General features: G+C 40.5%; 2 protein-coding genes across 5 annotated transcripts; both read left to right on the top strand.

Annotated features, from left to right (window-relative positions):
- Positions 1 to 580: 580 nt before the first annotated feature.
- Positions 581 to 10,447, top strand: kcnb2a (potassium voltage-gated channel subfamily B member 2a). The gene is made up of 3 exons (XM_053884232.1): positions 581 to 801; positions 3,104 to 3,753; positions 6,197 to 10,447. Exons 2-3 carry the CDS (start codon positions 3,166 to 3,168, stop codon positions 8,177 to 8,179), a joined length of 2,571 nt encoding a protein of 856 aa, XP_053740207.1. The 5' UTR covers positions 581 to 801; positions 3,104 to 3,165; the 3' UTR covers positions 8,180 to 10,447.
- A 458-nt stretch (positions 10,448 to 10,905) lies between these two features.
- Positions 10,906 to 25,410, top strand: LOC128770009 (E3 ubiquitin-protein ligase RNF31). 4 transcript variants are annotated; one of them, XM_053884213.1, is made up of 24 exons: positions 10,906 to 10,986; positions 11,339 to 11,542; positions 13,248 to 13,394; positions 13,725 to 13,880; positions 14,197 to 14,253; positions 14,962 to 15,157; positions 15,354 to 15,537; positions 15,615 to 15,748; positions 16,190 to 16,359; positions 17,224 to 17,457; positions 18,256 to 18,438; positions 18,525 to 18,680; positions 19,207 to 19,392; positions 19,510 to 19,716; positions 19,795 to 19,968; positions 20,090 to 20,188; positions 20,278 to 20,367; positions 20,763 to 20,877; positions 21,267 to 21,379; positions 21,658 to 21,768; positions 23,688 to 23,736; positions 23,991 to 24,087; positions 24,496 to 24,661; positions 24,869 to 25,409. In XM_053884213.1, exons 2-24 carry the CDS (start codon positions 11,345 to 11,347, stop codon positions 24,917 to 24,919), a joined length of 3,273 nt encoding a protein of 1,090 aa, XP_053740188.1. In that variant the 5' UTR covers positions 10,906 to 10,986; positions 11,339 to 11,344; the 3' UTR covers positions 24,920 to 25,409. The 4 variants fall into 4 exon arrangements, with proteins under 4 accessions (XP_053740188.1, XP_053740190.1, XP_053740189.1 ...); XM_053884215.1 differs by lacking the exon at positions 11,339 to 11,542 and having other exon boundaries at positions 10,932 to 10,986; XM_053884214.1 differs by lacking the exon at positions 10,906 to 10,986 and having other exon boundaries at positions 11,016 to 11,542; positions 15,456 to 15,537; positions 24,869 to 25,410.

The following is a 25,410-nucleotide window of genomic DNA, read 5'->3' as shown; positions in this document are numbered from 1 at the left end:
GATAGATAGATAGATAGATAGACTAAAGTGATATACGTAAATTTAAGGTGATTCAAAGTGGTGAGAAGAACACTCGGTGCTGTTGGACTGATTTAAAGGATTTGTGAGAGAGCGGCTTTGCTGTGTATTAATAGCAACAAAGTCTCCTATAGACCAGCCAAGTGATTGTGAGACAAGGTTGACACTCAGAATGCCGTCCAGTTCACATGTACTTCATGTCATTTGTTTATTTACATAGACCTGGATATGGTTCTGGGGAGGAAGGATAGCATATTTCAGGCTAAATCCAATTACCTGTTGCATGTGAGAAATGCCACAAAGAAGTGTATTAATTATGCTTTCAATGTGAACCACTGAAGTCTAGTTATAGATCTATCAATCTCAGTTCATTCCATTGAATAATGATCATGAGAACATTGGTTTCCCATCCCAGACCTGGCGTAAATCAGCACTAGGTTAATTTCATGTCGAGCAGGGAATTGAAAGCAGGAGCTGTCCTTAGTGCTGAACACTGCAATCCAGTTAACTCCCGCCCTCCCTGTCTCTCTGCAGGCCAGTGTCTTCACACCTCTCACCTTCCTCCAGATCCCTCTGCTGTTCTGATGCCGTTTCTGTCTCATGATGACTGCTGCAGTACTTTTCCTTTTCTTCCGCACATCATTTCAACTTTTCCAACAATGAGACTCATGGGCGGACTGTGCCACCCCCGCGGCTCCAGACATCGACCACAGTGGGGGAGATAAACCAGGCAGGAAGTGGAGGACATGGGTCTTCTTTAAATCACCTGCTGTGTCAATCAAGGTATGCTTTGTTTTTTGCTTTTTGTTTTTGAACCAACAAAACATTCCTCAGAATTTAATTTTTTTTTAAGAATGAGGGACATTTTTATTCATTTAAAAAAATATATTTTGCAACAACTGTAAACTGTGAAAACCAAGTAAATGAGTGAGATGTTGATGATTTTAAACATTGTCTGTTTTAGCTAAAGCAGCCAAGGTTTCCTGCTTGTAAACGTCACTCATGTCCTGACATAGCCTGCTTTTGTAAGTGCCCTCAGAGAAGATCTATGACTAGAATAAACCAGGGCAGACCTGAGCTGCCAGAGCAGCCACTTTGTTACACAATCAGATAAATGTTTCGTATTTGGAGGCAAGAGAAACACAAAAATTCCCTTTGATACGGGGTACCTCAGCACTCAAGTGTGGCTGTACACACAATATTGACCCCTAAATTGAGCACTCAGGACCTTGGGTCATGTTTTGGGAGTGAAATTGTCCATCAGCTCTCCAGAGAAAATCACAAGTTCCTCCTTTCCCCTCTTGTTTTACATTATTTATAGTCATTGTTTGTGACAGGACGATGTTCTTCTGGGGTAAAATCTTAAATCTGAAGCAAGGTTCTTGCAGGAGGATGCATTTTCTTGAAAATGTAGTCAGGTGGACAAGAGAAAAGGGTAATACACATATCTGATTCTGGCTCCCAAGGCTCCACAAATTCCATATGTGACTAATATTGGGGGAAAATAATCTAACCCCGATCCATTTAGACAGTTGCGGTTTTAGGTATGGCGAAGAGGGCATGGCGTTATTGGTTTATTAGGATCTTTTGGGATTATTGCTTGGTTGATAAAACAAGGTTAAGTTATTTACCTTGATATTTTTGATGATCATGCTGAAATAAATATTTAAAAAAAATCTTGGCTGTATGTGTTAACCACTATACTGTCGCAAAGTCACTTGACTTGATCCCCAACTGAGCATTACAGCCTCGATTGCCATACCACAGCTTTTCATCAACCCTGTTCGGGATTCTTCATGTTGAAAATGACACTACACTTACACAGTCGCTCAAAAAGGCAAGTTCAGTTCATTCAATTGGGTGAGAGGCGCTGGCTAGGTAGGCTCACCAGGGTTCACCAATTCATCCAAGGACCACCACTGCATTTAGGTTTGTGAATCTCATCATTGCCGAAATTACAGACTGTGGATAAAATGTAGGGATCTTATCTGAAACAAATAATTGAAATTGTCAAATTAGCGCCATCACAATTGGAAGTTGTGCCACTTGGACCAGGTCAGTGGCAGACTGACAAAGGGCGAACATTGTGAAGCGATACAGCTCACTCACAGCTCATACATTATTGTGCTTTACATGAACTCATTTGATATCGTCTTGTATTGAGGTTCTCTTTTTATTTTTCATTGACATTCATGTATTGGCCACTCCGCATCAAATGTATCAAACACAAAAGATGTTTTGTAGATGTTTTTCTAGTGCAACGGTGCTAACATGTTAAAATGTTGGTTTTCATTCTACTAGCAACAAGGCAACACTTGGTTTTCTGTTGATCAGATTTTTTTAATAATGCAACTGATGGCCTATCTGATGACATGCCACCCTAAAGAGAAAATTCTCAAAAAAACATCTCTGATCAGCATTTAAAAAAATACATTTCAAACAGCAATATCACAGTGAAGATTCTTCATGCAGTCACTCTTTCCTGGCTGCTCGATAGGACAGGGACAGACCACTGAACTTGTGAAATATAACCAGAGGGGGAACTCGAAACAGAGACACAGGCAAACAGAAAACAGCATCAGAGGATTAGAATGAGCAGAATATCAAACATCTTCAGAGGTAACAGAAGTTTGACATGGCAGAACCTCAACTCCTTCGCCATTTAGGCTGTGGGCTGCTTTTGCATCTGCTTGATGATCACTTTGATTTTTAAACAATACAAAAAAGTTTTAAATTATCATGTACTGTAGTTCTCAACATATGTTTTTGATGTGTTCCTATGATTCCTACGACTATGAGGAGACAAATGACAATTATGGCTATGCAGGCTCGATAATTTTGCGGGTTAACATTCAGTTTTGAGAAAGATAGTTGTATTGTTTGGTATGTATTTTCAGACTTGCTAGTGAGTGTTAAGAAATTCATAAGAAATAATTACAAAATAATGAAAAGAAATTGACTTTTTGCAGAAAATTCAACGTTTTCATGTTCCATGTGTCTTAACGTTGACTTCTCAGAGTCAAAGAGCAACTTGCTTTTGCCACAATTCTTTGAACCTTAAGAACTTTGCCTCCTGTGATTACAGCCATGGATCCATGCCATTACAAATCCCTCTGATTTCACTGAGAGAGCTGACTCAGAACAAAGATGACAGACAGGGGGGTCTTCACTACGCCCAAAGTAGCCTCCCGTCCACCGCCATCCGCCGTTCTTCCCCCTGAGCCCATCGACATCATCCGTAATAAAGCCCGCTCCAAAAGGGTCCGACTCAATGTGGGGGGCCTCACACATGAAGTGCTATGGAGAACATTGGACCGACTGCCCAGAACTCGCCTCGGCCGCTTGAGAGACTGCAACACCCACGAATCTCTGCTGGAAATGTGCGATGACTACAGCCTGATGGAGAATGAATACTTCTTTGATCGACATCCTATGGCCTTCTCCTCCATCCTCAACTTCTACAGGACAGGGAAGCTGCACATGATGGAGGAGATGTGCGCTCTGTCATTTGGTCAGGAGCTGGACTACTGGGGCATCGATGAGATCTACCTGGAGTCTTGCTGTCAGGCACGATACCATCAGAAGAAGGAGCAGATGAATGAGGAGCTGAGGCGGGAGGCAGAGACACTGAGAGAGAAGGATGGAGAAGAGGAGGAGGATCGCGGTTGCTGTCCCGACAGGAGACAGCAGTTGTGGGATTTGCTGGAGAAACCCAGCTCATCAGTGGCTGCCAAGGTAACACAACTGTCCCTACAGATGATGTGGTGCTCAGTTCTCAATCAAAATGTTGATTTTGATGGGTCTGCGCCTATTGGGATGTGACTGGAATATCTCTGACTGAAGTATACCAAGGTTTGCTCTCACTAGAAAACAGAAAAAATGAAGGTACTCAATGGTCCGCCTCTTTCATAGGTGCGAACCAAGATGCCCTAGTTTGCTACAAAAAATGAGGCATTTGCCATCTTATTTATTTAAAACACACATTGTAAGTTCCCCCCCTCCTGAGCATAGTACTGCCAGAGATAGTCAAGGCAAACCAGAGACGGATCAGAATTATTAGTGGGGGAGTTAACATGGAAAAGTTTGGAGACGAAGTACACATGGAGAATGTTTTAGACTCAAGGGTAAAACGCGATGATCTTGTTAAAAAAAAATCTAAATATACAGATAATCTCTAGCTCTAGTGTTCCGACAGAGTCCAGTTAAAGATGATTCATGTGTCTATTATTATAGTGGTATCTGACCATGTCAGAACTGCCGTCTCAGCAGGGAAGGCACTTAATCCACACCCTCGGCGTGTCACCTGGTGCTGAGCTCAATGACAGAACAGCAGCAAATGTCTACAGAGGGTTTTTGGTGAACAGACCTACTTTTCTTCTCCTTTGTCTCAGTGCCATGTTACATTCTCAAATATTAAAAAACCTGGTTGCAATTCATTAATATTTACCGACAATATCATTTCCTTTACCTTCAAACCGTAAATATCAGGAGATGATGCTCACTTAATGTCGCTTAATGTCAATTTTTACATTTATCTAAAAACAACACGATAGAACAACTGCACTGAAAAAAAGTCCTGCAAAAGGTTTGTGCACATTTTTTAAAATAAACATCTATGTTTCATATTGACTGAACTTATGATTACACAACATATTGCTGGTTGATCTAATGTTAAAAAGTACTGTTAAATAAATAATTTATATATGCTCACGCAGTTTAAGGAACATTTTGGTGATATGATGGAGGATCCCACATCAATTCTGATTTATAATCCCTGAGAGGGTAAATTGTTAATTATAAAAATTAATTATAATTGTTCTGCAACTTACGAAAGCAAACAACACAAACACACACACACACAAATATATAAGAATGCCTGTCTACACCGAATGCAGCATATAAACATTTACAATATATATATATATATATATATATATATATATATATATATATATATATATATATATATATATATATATATATATATATATATATATATATATATATATATATATATATATATATATATATATATATATATATATAACAGATAATGTTGCAGGGCTGTTTCAGTACATTTGGAACTTAACAAACAAACAAACCAACAGATAAATCAATTAACACTCACAAAATTCGAACAGTAATAAGATATTTTAGCTAATCCTTGTTAACAGAATCACAACAAAATATTGAGCACCAAATATAAACATCTTTGTTTGTGATTATTGGGTTATTGTAGGTATTCAAGTTTCGAGCAGCTTTGGTAATTCAATCAGTCCTGATGTTCAGTCATGGTTAAAATGAGTAATTTTTCACCCAGGGTTTTTTTTGTCTATGTTCCCCCATGACTCTGATTTGAGAAACAAATAGCATGGAATTAGTTAATGGAAATGAATGGAAAAACAATATTCCCCAAGATGTGATGTTATTTTTGTGAGTGCTTTTGAAAAGCTTGTAAAAAGTCACACAGTATGTGAATTTAACTGGCCACTCATAGTCATTCTCTTGTGGGCCAGCCACAGTTATTTAAGTTGAATAAGACAACTTATGCCCTGCAGTCTTACAGTCTATAGTTAGCCTCTTTGCTATAATCAAGCATTTGGAGAAAAGACTGGATGGTAATGGGAAAAAGGTATAAATTGAAACTACACTTAAAAAAAAAGAAATCTTCTCTCAACGGATAAATATTATATAAATCCACTAAAAAAAGCTTTAACCCTCAATGTGTCAAGCACATAAAAATTCTCTAGCTGGTCAACCTTTGCTTCCGGTGAAGCAAGGAAGAGATGAGTAACCACCCATCTCTCTATCCTTTCTAAAGATAGCAGCGCAATCCAATTAGAATTATCCTGAAATATCCCAATAAGGCTGCGCTGAGGCGCGTGCTAATGCTACCTGCAGTAACACCATTTCTCTCAATGCCATCACCAAATAGAAAGCCTTTGACATGTACATTACCAAATATTTACGGTAGATTTATTCCACTTCTCTCTACGCTTATATGGTGAGCAGGAAGTCTGCCTCCTAAACTACATTATGACACCACTTCAGGGGGAGAAAATCCCAGACTACAAACTATAATCCATTCTGTGTTTTGTCCTTGTCATTCAAACTTTCTGAATCTTCACTGAAGTTCTTTTTTTTCCTCAATAGTAATGTGATGACTCCTGTCTTACAGATATTGGCCATGATCTCCATTCTGTTCATCATCATTTCCACCATCTCGTTGTCCCTCAACACTCTGCCTGAGCTGCAGGTTGTGGATGAGTTTGGTCAGTTTAATGACAACCCCAGCCTTGCTCATGTCGAAGCCGTTTGCATCGCCTGGTTCACTATGGAGTACGTGCTACGCCTCCTCTCTGCACCCAACAAATGGAATTTTATCAAAGCACCACTAAATATCATCGATTTGTTGGCTATTTTGCCTTACTATGTTACGCTATGCCTGACTGAATCCAACAAAAACGTGATGCAGTTCCAGAACGTGCGGCGTGTTGTCCAGATCTTCAGAATCATGAGGATTCTTAGAATTTTGAAATTAGCCAGGCATTCTACTGGACTTCAGTCTCTCGGCTTCACTTTGAGAAGAAGCTACAACGAGTTGGGCCTTCTCATTCTCTTCCTAGCGATGGGCATTATGATATTTTCCAGTCTGGTATTTTTTGCAGAGAAAGACGAGGAATTCACAAAATTTACCAGTATTCCTGCTTCATTTTGGTGGGCTACAATCACAATGACCACCGTCGGTTATGGGGACATTTACCCACAAACACTTTTGGGAAAGATTGTCGGTGGCCTCTGCTGCATAGCAGGGGTGCTGGTCATTGCGCTTCCTATCCCAATCATTGTCAATAACTTCTCCGAGTTTTACCGTGAGCAAAAGCGGCAGGAGAAGGCCATCAAGAGAAGAGAAGCGCTTGAAAGAGCGAAGAAGAGTGGAAGCATCATTTCTTTAAATCTAAAAGATGCTTTCGCCCGAAGCATGGAGCTTACTGATGTCTTGGTTGAAAAGCGAGAAGATGGCAAATGTCCTTTGGACAACAATCTATCCCCCAGCCGCTGGAGCTACCACAAGCAATACTCCAATACGGAACCCAGAAGTCCTGGTCAGTCCCAGCATTCTCATTATCAGGAGGTAGCACAGCTGGGTTCGCCGGATCGATACAAGCCGACAACTATCAGTGAAAACCCTGAACATTTAAGACAAACAAAACCACTGGATGAAACTTTGAACAAGACATTGCCAGTGCAGGTCCAACCCGAGACACTACAGAGAAACATGGACATGCCCTTCACGCAGGACTCTGACGGCAGTGTTTCTAAGAAACTATGCAAAGCTTCCGACAGTATTTCAGGGGGGAAAGAAGAAGGCTGTTCCTTCCCTTCCAATGTAGGAGGGGGGCTCATGAGTCTGAGACACTTGCGTGCCCCCCCTCCCTTGGATCTCAGTCAGATCAGTACCCTGGAAGCTACCAAAACCCCTGAAAGCCACCAGGAGATGACAATTATCAAAGAAGGTCTTTACGAGTTTGTATCCAGTCCTCAAGGTGACAGTAACCCAGACAGAAGCTCGGACAACTTAAGGGACAAGTATGAGTCTGTTTCAGGTTCATTAAGGCATTATACCAGCCCTCAAAGTCTAAGAACCATGAAGGTCAACCTCATTGAATCCCAGGATGATGTACTAATGGCTGTGATGACACCTGTCTCAGCCACAACCCGGTCTGGCTCAGCCAACTCTCCCCAGCCACTGTCTGATGAGTTTGTTTCTAGGTCTCCCCTGTGTGCCAGCTCGACAGTACAGGAGGCTAAGTCTCCCCTGGCACATCTTCAATCGCAATCCTCCGTACTGCAATCTGTCAGTTTGAGTAATTCTAGGGGGGGAGGTGAGGGCTCAGCAGTCAAGAGCTTAGAAGGTGAAGGGCGGCTGATGGGCTTAAGCCACCAGGAGAAGAATCACATGGAAATGTCTGCTCTTTGCTCCGGCAGCAGCACCCGCCCACTCACAGCCAAGGGCAGTAAGTTAAATTGTGCTCAGGATGTGTTAGGAGAAGAAGAAGAAGAAGAAGAAAGAGAACAGGATGTGGTGGCAAAGAGTGGGGAGAAGCAGGAAAACCACCTCAATTTAGACAGAAGTCCAACTTGTGAAACAAGTATGTAAGTAAAGAAGTCAAAAAGATGGCGGTTTGATGGTGCTATCCAGGCCACGCAGTTCAGTCTGCGACAAAAACAGTGCTACACGGAGGCTGTTCCTTTCAAGAGTGCCACTCCCTGTAGTTAAGATGCACTATTGTCCATCTTTGCTTAAACATGTTTTGAATGAAGGGCTTCAGCGGCACAGATGATTTTTTTTTCTAATATAAGAGCTCAATCTGAGCAGAACTGAAGCCTTTTGTGAATGACAGCATATGAAAAAGTGTTTGCCCAGGATTTTTGTATGGACTTGAGTAAAAGTATCACGTGTTGTACTTTGAAAGTACAGAGAGATATGCTTTTGCTCATTTAAACTGTCTGTCCACCTTATGTCAGCGTGGAATAGAGGTCAAATGGAGGAGGCATCTGGCCATGATGTGTGTTATGTAAGCAAGCAATCGAGGGTTTGTACAGAGTGTGAACTATTGGTCTCCATGAGACTTTCCTAAACCAGAGTCACAGTGAAAAGCTGAAATCTGAGTGTGGGCACAATCATTTGACTTATCTGGGGCAAGAAGCACAGTCCATCTAAGATGTGGCAAAGGACAAGGCTGAATATATCAAAACCTCGTGTTGATAAACACTCAAGTAGAAACAGAACTGTGAACCAGTCTGCATCCAAATAGAAGATTCAGTGCAGTTCCTCCACACACATACTGGTGTGTGTGAGTGTGTGTGCATGTGGGCATGTTTTACCATACTTGTGAGTACCAAGTCTTGACAAGCCACCTTCTTGTTGGGACATTTTGCTTTGTGAGGACATTTTGGCCTGTCCTCACAAGGTTTAGAGGGTTAAAAGGTCAGTAAAAGTAGTCCATTAAGTTTGGTTCAGAGTCCTGGTCAAGGTTAGCCATTTGTCATGGATGGTTAAGTTAAGGGTGAGAGGCTGGGGAAAGAATTATGGCAATGAAAGGTCCTCGCAAATATAGCAAAACAAATGTGCATGTGCGTGTGCGTGTGTGTGTTCATTTGTAAGTATCTTTTGGTGCCTACTCAGCACCCAGTTTGTGTTAAAGAATATTTTCTCACATCTTGAGAGACAGAGTCCAAACTGAGTCTATCCTTCGGCATTGACCCTTCACAGAGAAGGCAAAACAGATAGTTTGATGAGAAGAGTGTTATTTGCATTGATGTCAATCTCAGACTAATGTATAAATATAAATATAAATATCGGTGCCTTTTCATAAATAATGTATTTATGAGAAGGTTGTGGCAATTGTATTAACTTGTAAAATACAATATGTATATTTTTTTCTTTTGTTATTTTTGCTTGATTCAATGTTGGTTTGAATGTCATTTGGATGGACCGAGATGGAACTGAACCCACCAAAGATTTGTGAACGTTGTGGTCAGGTAGTTTTGAGTTTTGTGCAGTGACCGGTGACTATGCACAAACACTTTCATTTCATATTTGCTCTCTTTTTTTCTGCAGTCATTGTCTGTTGTTTCACTGTATAAAATGTCATCCTTTCTTCAGCTTTCATGAAGCTATATGACGTTTAGCCAGATTTGTAGCTTGGAGAGGCTTAAATGCTAGGAGAGGCTAGGGATGTTTGGAATGTTTCAATATGAAAGAAAATAAATGTGTCCATATGGCAATATTCTCGTCTGTGAGAGATTTATTGACAGGTGAATGATGTGAGGATTTATTTCCATTCTGGATGTACAAAAAATATATGACAACTATCTGTTTTCTGACATATGTATATGTCTAATATGTTGTTCAATATAACAGATTAGCAATATTGTGATTATTTACAAGTGATACCCATTTTAATTTCCATGCCTTCATGAAATATTGTCAACTTTCCAGTATGACAAGTTCACAAGACTTCTTGAGATCTAGTGAAATTCAGATGTTACAGCTATGTCAGTCCATACAGAGCAACTAGAATGCTGTTACTCAGTGGATAATCTGTCCACCCACTGTACCTCATGCATTTGCAGAGGACTCTTGAATTATCACATTAAAGAACCACATTAAAATGAGACATGGATGTGAGAGCGGAATGTCACATCCTCCTCTTCGGTTAATGGAGGAGATTTGTGATAACATTGCCATGAGATCACTTTCTTATCTCTATCAAATCAATTCATACATGTATAAATACGTATTGCAGTCCTATTTATCATTAAGACTTAAGTTTATTTGGCTAGATTGCACTGACACATAGACACCAAAAATAAATGCAAATCCATGTAATAAAAAAATATCTATCTATCTATCTATCTATCTATCTATCTATCTATCTATCTATCTATCTATATATATATATATATATATATATATATATATATATATATATATATATATATATATATATATATATATATAAAATGTAATGTAATGATGTAATAATAATGTAATAATTGTAAAAAAAAAAAAAAAAAAAGAGGACTTATGACAATGTGTTGTGTCAACGTATGTGTTTTCCCCTTCTATATGTTATGGAACCCGAAACACTGAAAGACTTTAATAAAGAATGATTAATAGCCAGCATTTTCTTTTAGTGTTCAATAACCTCTTGCAATTTTTGATCATGCGTATTTTGCACGCAGGGTTTGTGTATATTTGTCTCCATTGTTTCCCGTCAATTGCTGTACACAGTACATGTTGTAACACATTATTTTTTAAATTCACAAAATGACCAAGTTTGAGCCGACGCTTGAATGCTCTGACGTCATATACCTGCGTCCATGTTTGTCGCTGGCTGCAGCATCCTGCTTCTCTGCAGTGCCCGAGCGTTTCAGCGACGCTAGCTGCATCACTGCAAGGTAATCGAACTTCAACGCCTACACCTCAACGTTCAGTAAAAAGCCCTTTATCCCGAGCAGATAATCAAATGTTATTTTTGCATTTTAATCTTGCTACATTGTGCGTCATTTTCACAGAATCTCAAATTTACGAGGTCGTTTCAAATACATTGGGGCGCTCATCACTTCATTTATTACTATCACTACACCACGTATTCAATGTGCTACTACCGTAAATGACACATTTTGGTCATCATTTTATCTTGTTTGACTGTGACAGGTTGCCCACAAATAGTACAAAGCTGACATCTACTGGTGAATTTGAGATCTGATGCTCTTGGTTGAAACTGCGTTCGTGTCTGTTTTGCATGAGACGAGAATGGCTTCCCTAACAGAACAGCTCCAAGAAGTGCGAGGTCGGACTGAAGTGTGCCTTTACTCTAATGGGAAGGCCACTGAAGTGCGAACTGGTGTGATGACCATGGCAAAACTTCCTTTACCCCCGTGTGCCAAGTACAGACACATCATCGCTGAAAACATGGTCGTGGAAAACAGTTCAAGCACCAACAGAAAAGAGGTCAGAGGAATATATTTTCGGCTATGATTGACCCCACTGGTAATAATAATAATAATAATAATAATAATAATAATAATAATAAAAATCCACATATATAAACATGTACACACATGAATATTCTCAGCTAATGTTAGCGAAACAATGTTAGGTAGTGTAAATGTAAGCCTATGAAAATGAGTTTTTAAGAGCCTTTTAAAGGTGGTGGTATGTATTTTATCACATGTAGATTTAAATCTTGACTGAGGATGTCCTGTCAGAGAGATATGACTTGAACCAGCTAAGAGCAATGTTATTTGATTCCCACCTAGTACTGAAGGCAGCCCAGTAAATGTTAGTGATCAACAGCGTCAAACATTGCTCTGAGAGCTAAGAGAAATAATAAAATGGATTTTTTTTCCCTTTTGTCTGCTCCTAAGCAAAGGTTGTTGGTTATTTTTAGAAGAGCTGTTTTTGTTCTGCGTTCTGATCTAAAACCAAACTATAATTTTTCAAAAACAGATTTCTGATGCATAAATGCATGATGCATGGTCTGAAGACCATGTTACAGTTGAGGGTGGGTTTCTTAAAAGTGGTTGGATCTATATGTGTTTAAATGCTGATGGGATTGTATCTTCAGAGAGTGACTGATTGACAATTGACACTGGGCCAAATCTACATCTAAAGTCTCTTTTAAGAAGTGTGTGGGAAGGACATCCGGGCTGTCTGTAGTTGGCTCGGTGAGTCAGTAAAATGTGGCAAAGTAGGTGAAGCTGTCGTTGATCAAGGAGGACAGGTGCTCAGTGGGGTATTTTGTTCTTTAATCCCGATGAATTTTTTGACAGATAAGGTCAGGAATTTGTCTCAAAGTTCTGTGGGACCAGCCATGAAAAATTCAGTGCAGGTGTTGTTATAGAGTTTAAGGCCAGGAAAGGTACTGCAATAGTCTTGTTTATGTTTGTTAGTCTGATCATTTAACCAGGGCTGGGTGGTTAATTTTCTTCTTTTGTGTATGTAGGGCAACAGTATCTAATACACTGGCTTGATCAATGTATGTTGGTGATGGATTTCTATGAGACTGTGGTCCCAGCTCTGTTCAGGTCATTGACCGAGTCCTGCAGTGTAGCTCTGAGCTTATCCCTCACTGTCCTTGTGATCATCGATGACCCACGACGAGAGGTATTGCATGCCACTCCAGATCAAGGGAGGTTGATCGTCACCTTGAACTTCTTCCAAGCATCGTGCCTATTGCCCTGTAGTGCAGGTCTGCAATTTTATCCCTGAATATCTTTGCACAGGTCTCTGGTCTTGGCCTTTGTGGTGAGTTTGGAGGTTGTTTGAATATGTGGACAGCTGTCTTTTATAGAGGAGGTGATTTCAAACAAGTTAAGTTAATACAAAGTGATGAACAAGGAGGGCTTCTTAAAGAAGAAGTAACAGGTCTGTGAGAGCCACAGTTCTTGCTGAATGATTGGCCATCAAGTACTAATGCCATGCTATAAAAGGCAAATAAATTCTTAAAAACTCATCCACAGTGATTTTCGCAATGTTTTAAATTCAGTCACTCACAGTTGAATAGTACCTCTGATAAGAATGACAGACCTCTACATGCTTTGTAAGTGGGAAAACTTCAAAGATCAGCACTGTATCACAGTGTTAAAGCGGTGGTGGTATACTGACAACAGTATGAAAAATAACGTCAATGTTTATGTCTCATTGTCTCAATTAGACTCTAGCAGCGCTGCAACGATTGTCGACAGCATTAAATATTCTGGAAAAGTATGGCTGCAACTTGACGAATCCTAACAGGCCAAAGTACTGGAGGACTGTGAAACACAATAATCCAGTGTTCCGTGCTACAGTTGATGCTATACAGGTAACATCTATATAGAGGTTTTTATCCCTGAGCACATGTACATGGCGGCTGAGAAAACCAAATTACCGGTCTTTTCAAATGCAATGAAACACGTTAGTCCACCTATGGGAGATTTCTCAAAATCACATGAAGCTGCTAAGGTAATTTGATTAAGCCTTCATGTGTACATCTCAAGGAAAAGAACATATTTATACTGCTCCAACAGCTATTTAACTAAACAATTCATCCAAGTACAGTTGGGTATTTTAATCAAACAAATGAACAAATTTCCATGGACGACATTTTTTCCTTTCATTATTCATATCAGTATGTTTTTTTTTCTTCATGCAGGGAGGAAGAGCGGTCCTTGGTCTCTATGGTTACACCAACCAGCAGCCTGATGGTCTCAGCTTCCCGGAGGATGTCCTGGATCCTGACGTGGGGAAAGTCGCTGCAGTAACTTTGGAAGTGATGAGCCTCAGAATGGAGTTGGAAATGCTCATTAGGGTATTAGTGGTGATGTTATTTTTATCTGTCCACCATTGTGGGTAAAGGCAGTGCGACCAGGTTGGATGGCTCTAAAATGAAATGCCATATTAAACAATCTGACGCGATACATCAAAGTCCCAATTGTGAGAGTCTGGTAAGTAACAACTGAAGACGTGCTAAACAAGCAAAAGTTTTCTGCGTGAAATTGGCAGGAAAGTTGTTTCACTCTCCAAACCTATGACATACATGTGAGATGATTGCTGTGGTCCATCCATGATATTTCATGTTCAGTTTCAGATCTTTGCTCCAATAATTTCTTTTTCTTGTCCATCAGGATGCTCATCCTCACCCTGAGTTTTATGAGAGAATCATTCCTACACTGAGACACAAGGTAATGCCGTGCATTTCATTCTCCCTAATCTTCACTAGATGAATAGATCCAGCAAGAAGTGAGTAAATAACATGAGTATTCCAAACAATGTTTTTCTTCAGTACACTAGTGAGCATAGAGATGAAAAGCTCCTCTGGACATTCTAGTCTTGGGGTTTTCTCGTGTTACTCATGTGAAGGTGAATTGTATGTTATTGAATATTACCACAGTTTGAGTCTGTTAGTCATTATGCTTATCAAGCCAGCGTATGCATAATAGCATCTGTCAAGCTGTGGGGCAATTTCCTCAGACATATCTCCGTCCAATCATTTCTAACTAATCATTTCTAAATTTCATGTTCATCATAAGGAAGAAGAATGATAGGTGCTATATTCATATTCTATATTCAGCGCTTTTGCCATGTTACCACTTGAATGTTTTTCACCAGCCTTATTCAGATCAGACCAGGTAATCTGTGCTATACAAGTAAACACAGACGTGTCGACTCCTCCGGAAGAAGTGAAGACAGTCTGATGACATTCAATACAATACAGATGTCATGTGCTTAAGCAGAAGCTGCATTGGTCCCAGGTCTTTGTTGATGTCAGTGGTCAATACACAAACCTGACAGCTGTGTCGAGAGTCGGGATCTGCTGATGTGTAGACTTGGGCTTCAACCACGTTAAGGTCATAGAAGGTGGTTGATGACACTGCTCACCATTTTCATAGGATGTTGGCCTGAACACGGACACAGAGGGGTGCCATTCGTCAGCTTTCACCTTATGCCACCCACAACGCCAAACAAAGTCTCTGGTCTCTCCGCTCCGTCATCCATCCACTAAGAAGAACAGCCATTCTTTGTCATCCAACCATCAAAACCAGAATACCATCCTGGTGCTTTTTAGCTCCTCTGATAAATATCAAGGTGAGAAGCCAAAGCGGAGCACGACCTATCTTTCTGTTCCACTTTTGTACATACAAAGACGTGTACTCGAGACTCCAATTTGTTTGTCTTCTTCTTTTTAAAAAGAAAATATATGTTAAAATAAAATGACCTCATGTTGCATTATGCTCTTCCAAACAGAGCAAACTCAACAAAACAAGCATATTTTCAATTCCAGAGAATTGCATGATCTGTGGAATCTCCAGAACATCTGTTCACTGCCTCACCTGCCTCCAAAGTCTCTGTTCAGAATGTGACAAAGTGTACCACACATATCCAGAACTGGCCAACCACTCCAGAAGTGCTATCGTCTGGTCATCATCATCATCATCCTCCTCCTCTAAAACCAGTAGCAAACAAAGGTTGGACATATCTGTATTTGTTGTAGTAGCATCATCTGTGTTTACACACAAAGCTGCCCTGTTTCCTCCTGTCTCAGTTCGTCCACCTGGAACTGCGTTCATTGCTCAGCAGTCAATTCCATCAAAAACCTGGTGTGTGATGCATGTGAGTGCTCCAGGACCTTATTGAAGAATTCTGCTGTGGATGGATCTCAGTCTGCAACAACCACAGGTCTGTATATCTTTAAATTCTGATTTTGAATTATGTATTGAGATTACTGGATGCTGTACCTTTCACCGTGGATTACTTGAATTAGATTACTTGAACAGTCCTACTTTTTAGTTGAACAATTTGCAATGGCCATTCACTGCACACATATGCTTTGCTTTATTTAAAGACAAGCCACTTTTGTAAAACAAGAGTATATAGATTCTCTCTCAAACATATCTTCACTGACTCGGGATGAAAAAAATAATGTATCTAATGTAGTAATGTGAATCGATTCAATGTGGATTGAGGCACGAGGATTTTTTTTTTCATTCAAACTGGAACGGAGTCACGGACACTACTCATTGTCCACTTTTGAGTTCCTTATCATTCTATCAGTGTATAACTCTTTGTTCAGAAGATATAATAAGATAAATAGCTCTTGTGTTTGTCTCTTCTTCAAAGATTGGCAGTGTAAGAGCTGCACGGTGGTGAACATGGCCAGCAGTGTTTTATGTGAGGTGTGTGAAAGACCTCGTCTGGCTGCACGACCTAGTCTGACCCCATCCCATTCTCCCATTACACCGAGACCACCAGCCCCAGTTCTGGGCATGCCGGGTGACCCTGACAGTCAGGTGAGGGTATAATGCACTATAGTTTCATAAATAATATGCAGTTATGTTCAAGATTATCTGTAATGGTTGTTTCCGTTTGGCATTGAATGCCTTTGGCTTTAGTAAACTTGACCTTGTCTAAAGAAATAAAAAGGAAATCATATTGCCTCAATTTTTTTCTATATAATGTCAGGTGAAAAGGATGACTGTAGACTAGACAAGGAAGTGTATAAAACAATAGGGTTTGCATTGTAAAAAGGTAAAGAGAAGGGCTATGGATATCATGTACAGTTAGTCTAGGAATTTAGTAAAAACTATGTTATTATCTAAGGCTGGGAATCTTAGGGTAAGTCACGATACGATATGCGATAAACAGCTCACGATAATGATACACGATAAAGAATCTCGATATGGTGATACTGCAATTACCAATACATGCTCTTAATAACCTACAGTTTATCTGTATGTTTATAGAGGTGAAACAAAAACAAACAAGAAGTAAAATTGATTCAACATGCCATTTGTATTCTGCAGTACAATTTACAACTTAACAAACACAGTCCCCACGGCCCTCAGTGACTACGGAACAATGAAAGCGTGTATAGCGGCTGTACTTAATTAATCATAAATAATCGATACACGACAAGAGCATATTGATAATTCATATAAGGTGAAATATCATGATAGTTCACCATATCGATATTTTGTCACAGTCCTATTATTGTCAAATTTGATAGCAGAGGTGAAATGCAGGTAGTGCCGATGGAGGTTAAGCACTGGTTAAACAGTGATGGCAGTTGGAATGAATGGGGTGGTGTATTGTTTTCCTCTGAAGGAGCTGCTCGAGGTCGATATCATCTGTCTGTTATTCTTCTCACTGTCCAGTGGGTTTGTCAGTTCTGCACCTACTTAAACTACTCACCTGCCATGGTGTGTGAGATCTGTGACCTGGCTCGTCCAGAGCCGGCATCTCTGCCCGCCAAGCTACGCCCGCCCTCCCCTGTCAGACGCGTCCCGCCGCTGCCAATCCGGGCCAATGAAACAGCACTTGAAGATGTGAACTCTTTGAGGCAGCGGCGCATGAAGGAAGAGGGCCTTAAGCTGATTCTACAGATCAAGGCAGGTTTCTTCCATCCTTTTTGTTTTTTGCTCTACTTAATTTTTAATTGGATTGAACTTATATGAGCATGTTTATTCTCTTCACTTAAAGCGGGTTTCCAGCAATTCGATCCCTATTTACACCCGTATTTATTCCTGAGAGAGGATCAGTATAGAAACAAAGAGCTTCATTAGAGTTGGTGAAAGGCAATTACTTTGCTGTTTTTTGTTACTGTATTCTACATCTCATGTCACATTGTTTGTTTTTCTTTGCACCATTTCCATAGTGAAACTTTATTATGACATTGGTTTCCATAAAGGGTCCTTTTCTGCTCTTAAAATTTGAAAGATTATGACATAAAAGACAGGTGAAATGTGATGATACATGGGAATCCCCTTTGTGCATCTCACCATGATCAACCCAAATATGTGATGCCGCTTCTCACAAATTGAATAGAAATTTTATTTCACTCCCACATCGAACAACTCTTTCAGTTGAATCAGATCTGAGGGATTGAAACGAGCAGAGAGAACAGTTCTTATCATTTTTATTTTCTCCAAACAGATTGTCAGATCAAACAGATTTCTGTTTCTGAATTTTTGTTTCCAGCTCATGTGATATTGTCCTCTCCCTAAGATAGACTTATCACTGACTAAAACCCCTACCACAATAACTTGTTTTTCCACTGAGAAGCTCTCTAGAGATAGACACTCTATCTTTCCCAGACCACTCATCTGTGTGTGTTTTAACAATCTGATTGTTGTAGTCAACTATAGGTCTATCTATATTTGAAATATATATGTTATTATCCTTCTCAGGAAAGTGAAAAGAAAGGAGTGAGTCCGGAGGAAGTGTTCACCAGCATGAAGGTGGCTGGCCACAAAATTCAACCCTCCAAATGGCTCAGGACTGAGCTACCTTTGCTTTTGGACCAGATCAGACTTCTGGCCGCCACATCATCACAACAGTACACGTCAGTCAAAGTGGGGGAAACACACACAGTCAGTAAATTCTCTTGAACAGAAAGTGAAATTCTTATCAGGTTTTGTGTGAATGATATAACAGTCTGTCTCTCTGTTTTTTTCAGACCTCTCCTGCAAAGACACCTGACAAACGCGAGAATACCTGTCGAAAAGCACATTTTATACAACTTTCTAGGGAAGAAGCCATGGAGGCCTGGTTAACAGCTGGTGGTGCTATTGAAAAAGCTGCCAGACAAGCTTTGAGAGACAGGCTTGCCAAGGTGGAGAATTGTTTTATGCTGTCAGATAAAAAAAAATGTTTGTTTTTTTAGCAAATGTGGTAAAGCCAGTGTTGATGCCTCAAGTAGCGACATTGGTTGTTAAAACATTACTAGATGTGCTTTACTGTAGTGTACGGTTAGTGTAAACGGTGGTTCATGTCGAGGCGTTGTTGTTTTTCATCTGTGGCGGAAAGCACAAGCCAGTTGTCTGGACTGAGCACATTCTGGATGTAGCCTACTTTGCGACCATCGAAACTCCTATATTCTGAGTTTGGTGGTTTGCCGGCATGAGCAGGCACAAGAGCCAAGAAGAAGAAGGAGAGCATCAGGTTGTAATGGAGCATGGTCTTACGAAGTTGCTCAACAGAAATTCAATGATCTGATCAAGTTGTTGCAGCTTTGTTGGATGTCAGTAAGAGTGTCGAGTGTCTTTGCAGTTGCAATCTAAATAATCACAAATGAGAAGGTACTAATTTTGTACTTGATTCCCAGTCAAACTATATTGCATTATTTATTGTTTACGCAGGTTGAAATGCTGCTTTCTCTGGGCCATCAAGACCCAGCCGCATGTCACGACGTTTTACGACAAAGTGGAGGAGAGATGCACGGTGCATTGGTGCTGTTGCAACGGCCTTTATTGGAGGTTTTCCATCGTAACATTTGGAGTGAAAAACCTCAGACTGCAGTTGATATTCATCACCCTGACAAGCAGGTTTTTATTTACTATTTTATTTATTTATTTTTTTTTAACCAGGACAGTGCACAGCTCCTTGTCGTTCCTGAGTTAGCCACTAGCTAGCTGACTTTCTTTTTTGTTTGTTGTTTCCAGCGCACATGTCGAAGATTACTAGCTGAATATGGTCTTCCCAGCTGGGGCCGCTGTGAGCTGGCACTGTCCTTGCTTCTTGAGCACTGTGCCCCCTACTCTCTGGAGGATGTTGTGCAGGCAGTGAAGGAATCTCATGACAGGGAGTTCATCAAAAGAGTTCTGGCAAAAGAATGTCCCATCTGCTTGTCTGTCTTTCCCCATAGTAAGGTAATGTGTATTTGATATCACATATTCATTTGCCAGTGCTGCAATAATCAACATACTTTATTATTTTCATCGTTTCAGATGCAATCTCTGACTTCCTGTCAGTGTTCAATGTGCTGTGGTTGTTTCCAGCAACACTTTACCATAGCAGTTAGGAATAAACACATCAGGGATATGGTGTGTCCAGTGTGCTGGGAGCCTGACATCAATGACCCTGAACACCTCAATAGCTATTTTTCCACCTTGGACATTCAGGTAGGAATGCAAGCTCCATGTTTGGAGATTGGATATTGGGTATTGATTTTGAATGGGAAGTGGGTTTACAAAAAGAGGTGAGACATTCTGCTGCAATTCAAAATGTCTTGACTGTACGCAGCTCAGAGATTGTCTGGAGCCTGAAGTGTATGAACTGTTCCACAAAAAGCTGACAGAACAGGCGCTTATTAAAGACCCAAAGTTTCTCTGGTGTTGCCATGTGAGTACATATACCCTGCTTTGGTTTGCATCAGGCCTTGGAAATGTTTTTCCTGAAAGTGTTGTGATATGGATTGCCTTCTTTTGCAGTGTTCTTATGGATTTATATATGACGGCAACCAGTTGAAGGTCACATGTTTTCAGTGCCACAACAGCTTCTGTGCTCAGTGTAAAAAGCCAGTAAGTAAATGACACCTGATCATTGCTTTGACGTGGAAATATTTTTTGAAGCAGTAGAGGAGAAAAGGATGGTAATCAAACAATTCAGAGAGCTACCCTCCGTTTAAAGCTTTGTCAAATGTGACCAGCTACATTTAAGTCAAGTGAAGTTATGTGAAGGGCACAACTCTACTGACAACTGGTACAATTGTTTCAAAACATCTAACTTGGTCCTGTACCTTCTCCTCCAAATTGTGTGACTGACCTTGCAGTCAATACCCTACTGTTCCTTTGGTATGTGTGCTGTACAAACTTTTCTCAAATTTCTAATGTATTCAGACTTTGTTATTGTGTTAAAATTTTATGTAGACTGGTGTGAACACTAATAGTATGTATTTTTTTCTTTTGCTAACCAGTGGGAGTCCCAGCATTCTGGGCTGACCTGTGAACAGTATCAGTTATGGAAGCGAGAGAATGATCCAGAGTATCAGAAGCAAGGCTTGGCTGGATATCTTCGAGACAACGGCATCAGTATGTTTCCTACGCAACTGACACACGAGTTGTTTCATTTTCTATTGATGTAGATTATAATACATGTCAACACAACTTTAATGACTGTACATCTAGCAATTGTTTTGTATGAAGGGGTTCAGATTTCAGAACCTTGCCTCTGAAAAGAGCTTTTCTTGAGTTAAAAAACGGTGCCAACCAAACTGCGTAGTGATTTACAGATTATTTTACCTCATAGATATTCAAAAAAATAGTCATAGTAACCCACAGCAAATGATTTGCAGCTTAGTGTGAACTGTAAATGCAAACCTAATTTGTCATCTTAAACTAAAGAGAAACATTTCTGAGGTGAGGTTGAAATATTACGCATGACCATTAACCATCCTCTCACTTCCCTCTTGTCTTTCTAGCCTGTCCCAATTGTCGTTTTCAGTATGCGCTGTCCAAAGGAGGCTGTATGCACTTCTGCTGCTCTCAGTGTCGCTACCAGTTCTGCAGTGGTTGTAACAACCCTTTCCACACTGTAGGTTTGCTTGTCTTCTGCGGTTCTTTTTTCCTCTGGCATGATTTCTTTCTTTTAAAATAATCTTCTTCCTGACACTTTAACTGGATTCACCAAATACATTTGACTGCTTCTTGTACTCGTAATTTAAACTATTGCTACGGAGCCTTTGAGCCTTTGCTTTCACTGACAAATGATGTGCAAGTCTACGGTTGCCTTTTTAAAGCTTGTAAATAAAAATTGCGAAGGCCAATGATTTCATTGATTTTCTTTTTTCCTTGTCCTTCCTTTCCTTTCAGACATGTGCTGTAGACGAGTGCAGCGTGTCTGGACTCCACGCTCATCATCCCAGAGACTGTCTCTTCTACCTGAGGGACTGGGAACCTTCCAGACTTCAGGCTTTGCTTCAGGTGCAAGCATGCACATTTGATTCGCATTTAGCAGCACGTTTGGACCGTATCAACTTTACATGACGTGACGTGTTAATGAAATTAATCTTAATTCATTTAAAGCCATTGGCCATGTTTACAATACAGCTGAGGAACCAAAGCATCAGTCTCAAAGTCTGGCAGGTCAATAAGGAAAACGTGAAATCTGCAGGAAGGAGCGCCTGGGGTGGCATTTCTTGGGAGTTGCTCTTGACATCAATGAACTTCCTCATTGCTAATATGGATCTGTGGTGCTCTTACTCAGCATGAAACCATACTGCTGCTCACTGATGCTGACTTCTCCTCTAAGCTTGGACTCATCCACTCATTCCTACACCTCCATAATGTAACTCATCATCATGATCCCTCTCCAGATTCTACAGTGCTGAGAGTCCTCTCTGTTTTCTGCACCACATACTTTTCCTCCACTCTTCATCCTCTCTGCCTTAATGACGGCATGAAACAGTCTGGTGCAAAGTTCACTGCTCCCGCTCCTGAACACTTCAGGAGTCTTCAACTGAGTCTGAGTCAACTGTTTTCTACAGTCCATCCCTTCAGAGCTGCACTCCCACCATTTCACCTCTATCCTCTCTCTCCCATTCTCTTCATTCATCACTTCCCTTAGGAACTCCCTCCTTCCCTCTTACACACACTCTTCACTTGATAAGACATTTCCACTCTTGTCATTGATCAGCCTAATGTAATCTGATGCACATCCTTTCCCACTCTCTCTCTGCCTGGCTATCATCCTTTTGCTTATCTCACAATTTCTTTCCTTTTTTCACTCTCTTGAACCTGATCACCAATGTTTCCTCTAAACTGCGCGCATGCGCAATTGCGCACCGATCTCAGCGCACAAAAATATCTATGCTGCACAACAAAAAAAATGTCCTGAATTGTTGTTGCCCTGAAAGCGTTATGACATTAGACCAATAAAATTAAGCGCTAAGTGCGCTGTTCAACATTGTGTATCCTTAACAGGTGGTTTCCACAGGTCCTCGGGTGGAGCGGTGCTTAAGACCGTCCGAGTGACGCCGCTACATGCACAATGGAACGAACAGCAACTAGACAGCTGCTATTTGAAGTGAACTATTGGAGCTGGCTGATATTTAAGAGCTGATTTCTCTTAAAATGGCCTGTTGGTTTGCCAAAACGTGAGCCAATTGGAAGGGTCAGTGCAGACTACAATACACTACACTAGAGACTACACACTAGTCAGGTGAGGAAAATAACAGTGAAGTCAGCGAAAGAAACCTCTTTTTTTCTTCATTTTAGCCTGATCCACACCAGCTCACTGTTCCACGAAGAGTAGTCGCATAATACGGTGGCCTCTAGAAGACAAAATTCAGTCTCACTACAGACAGATTAATGAGCCTTCTCATTTTTTTCTCAACCGTTTGAGAAAGGATACGTTTGTTTAAAGTTGTTTGAAGTTCTTTTGATATCCAGTTTAATTATGTAATGTGACTTCAATGACTAGAGTTAGTTTACTTATTGTATTGCAAGATTCTTGATGCTGCTTTTTTCCCTTGACAGTTTCTCGTACCACATATGCTGTACTTTCCCACTCCCCTGCTTGTTTTCCCTGACCACTCAGATTCAACCATCCTGAACTCTAAAAACAGGTCTTCCTGCCTCAACCTCCGCTTCAGACCGTGCTCTGTTTTCCTTTTAGAGTCAACACACGATTTCCATCTTAACCTCTTCATTCCATCGTAGTTGTAGAATGACATCTGGTTCCATTCCTGTTTGTCATGGTAGACTCTACCATGAGTTCCTTGGAACACCCAAACACCTAAAACAAATTAAGCAAAAGACTACTGCATTTGTTTAAATACCAAAGATGACTACATTGTGTCAAAGGTAATAATAATCAGATCTGTCTTCTGTCTTTCTAACAGAGCAATAATGTCCGGTTCAATACTGAGCCGCCTCCAGGAACTCAGACAGGTAGGCAAAGGACTCTATGATTTGTTATGTTCTGATTTTGAAGCAATATATATTTATGAACCTCAAGATAAATGAGTTGTGATTGCACTTTGACAGAGTTTAAGATGCAGGTTTGGATGTCTGGTCATCAGTGCTGCTGTGTCCCTATTTTTGTCAATTTGAACAGTGTGAGAGAAAATGGTTTCCTTTCTTCCCATTGATAGAGGTTTGTGTGTGAATGGCATCTGTATTTCATTATTCTCTCTCTCTCTCAGGCCTGTGTGGAGTGATAGAGCAGAAGGACGAAGGAGGACAGCAGCCTGAAACAGCCTGTGGAGCTCAGACCCAGCCTGGCCATGCGGGCCTCTGCGAGTAGGAAACCTCATTCATCTCACTTGTTTGCCTTGAGACGATGCTACAACCTGCAGTTATTTTACAACTATTCAACTGTCAAGCTTCACCCATATGAGCTTGTCGTTTGAGGTGGCAGGTGAAACGAAAAGAACAGTCTTTTGATGTGATACACATGATCCTATATTCTTGTTTAAATTAGCTGCCGCTTTTAGCTGAAAATTTTAATACTTGATGACTAAGGTTAAGTCAGGAGCTTCAAAAAATACGCATTTCCAAGGAAATCATGTCATTAAAACTGAATTAAAAGTCTGAATTGCTGTTGCAAAAACTAATGACTAGCGCACCAAGTAGAGTACAGTACTCTTTTTGCTTCACTGCTGTGGCCAATGCTACCAGACATCTCCTGTGGTTAATGTGCTGATACAGGAAGCACTACCGCGAGTACCTTGTGAGCCTGATCAACTGCCATTCCATCGACCCAGCTCCACAATACAGCCCAAATGAGTTACAGCTGGCCTGTAAGCGCTACAAGGTGGACGAGAGCTGCTGGGAAGGAGAAGATGGGCTAACATACTGCAATCGAGTGCTCAAGGTGTGTGAGTTTTTTGACCTATGCATTTCTGCTGCAATGCAGATGGATCATCTAAATAGTATTTGAAGACCCTTTGATGATGGTCAGTTCAAGCCGATCATTTTGTATTTACTGTCACATATAGTGGCAGCTGAAATTTCATACTCTGGATGTCTAACATTGAGAAAACTGTTAACACTCTCCATAATGTTTGCCATGTTTCTGTAGAAACTGATGGATGAGGTCCCTCTTGGTGACAAGGTCCCTCGCAGGAAGTGATGCGACTCGGGTTTCCTGCATCTTGGATCCCAGTCATCCTTGTGCTTTCGTCTGTTCTTTGACACACATTCTTGCATGAGTGTTTGTGTGGGTGAAGGTTAGTGTGTGTGTATCTTTAGACAATGCCAGTTGTGACTTTAAGGATGTTATATAACAGCTCAAAATATATATCAGCGATGAAAAGAGATGGACATGAAAACTTTTGATGTTGTTATTCGTGCTGATGAGTCTAGATAACATTAATATTCATGTTAGCTTCTATTAATGCCTTAAGTTTGTTCTTGATCTCTGTCTTTATAGCTGTTATCAATGAAAGTTAACAAAAAAACCCACTCATATCGTGCAAGATTCAGCTCAACTAATGCAGAGTAATACTGTCATCTCTTGGTGAAATCGTTGTACTACAACAGAACGCTCTGTCGCTATTGCTGTGCATTGACAATTTCCAGCGTTACATTAAACAGAAAACTGAAACCCAGCCGGGAGTGCTC

The sequence above is a fragment of the Synchiropus splendidus genome, chromosome 13, assembly GCF_027744825.2.
Source record: "Synchiropus splendidus isolate RoL2022-P1 chromosome 13, RoL_Sspl_1.0, whole genome shotgun sequence".
Classification (NCBI taxonomy): domain Eukaryota; kingdom Metazoa; phylum Chordata; class Actinopteri; order Syngnathiformes; family Callionymidae; genus Synchiropus; species Synchiropus splendidus.
The sequence above is the reverse complement of the archived record's forward strand: the minus strand, read 5'-3'. Positions and strand labels throughout refer to the sequence as shown.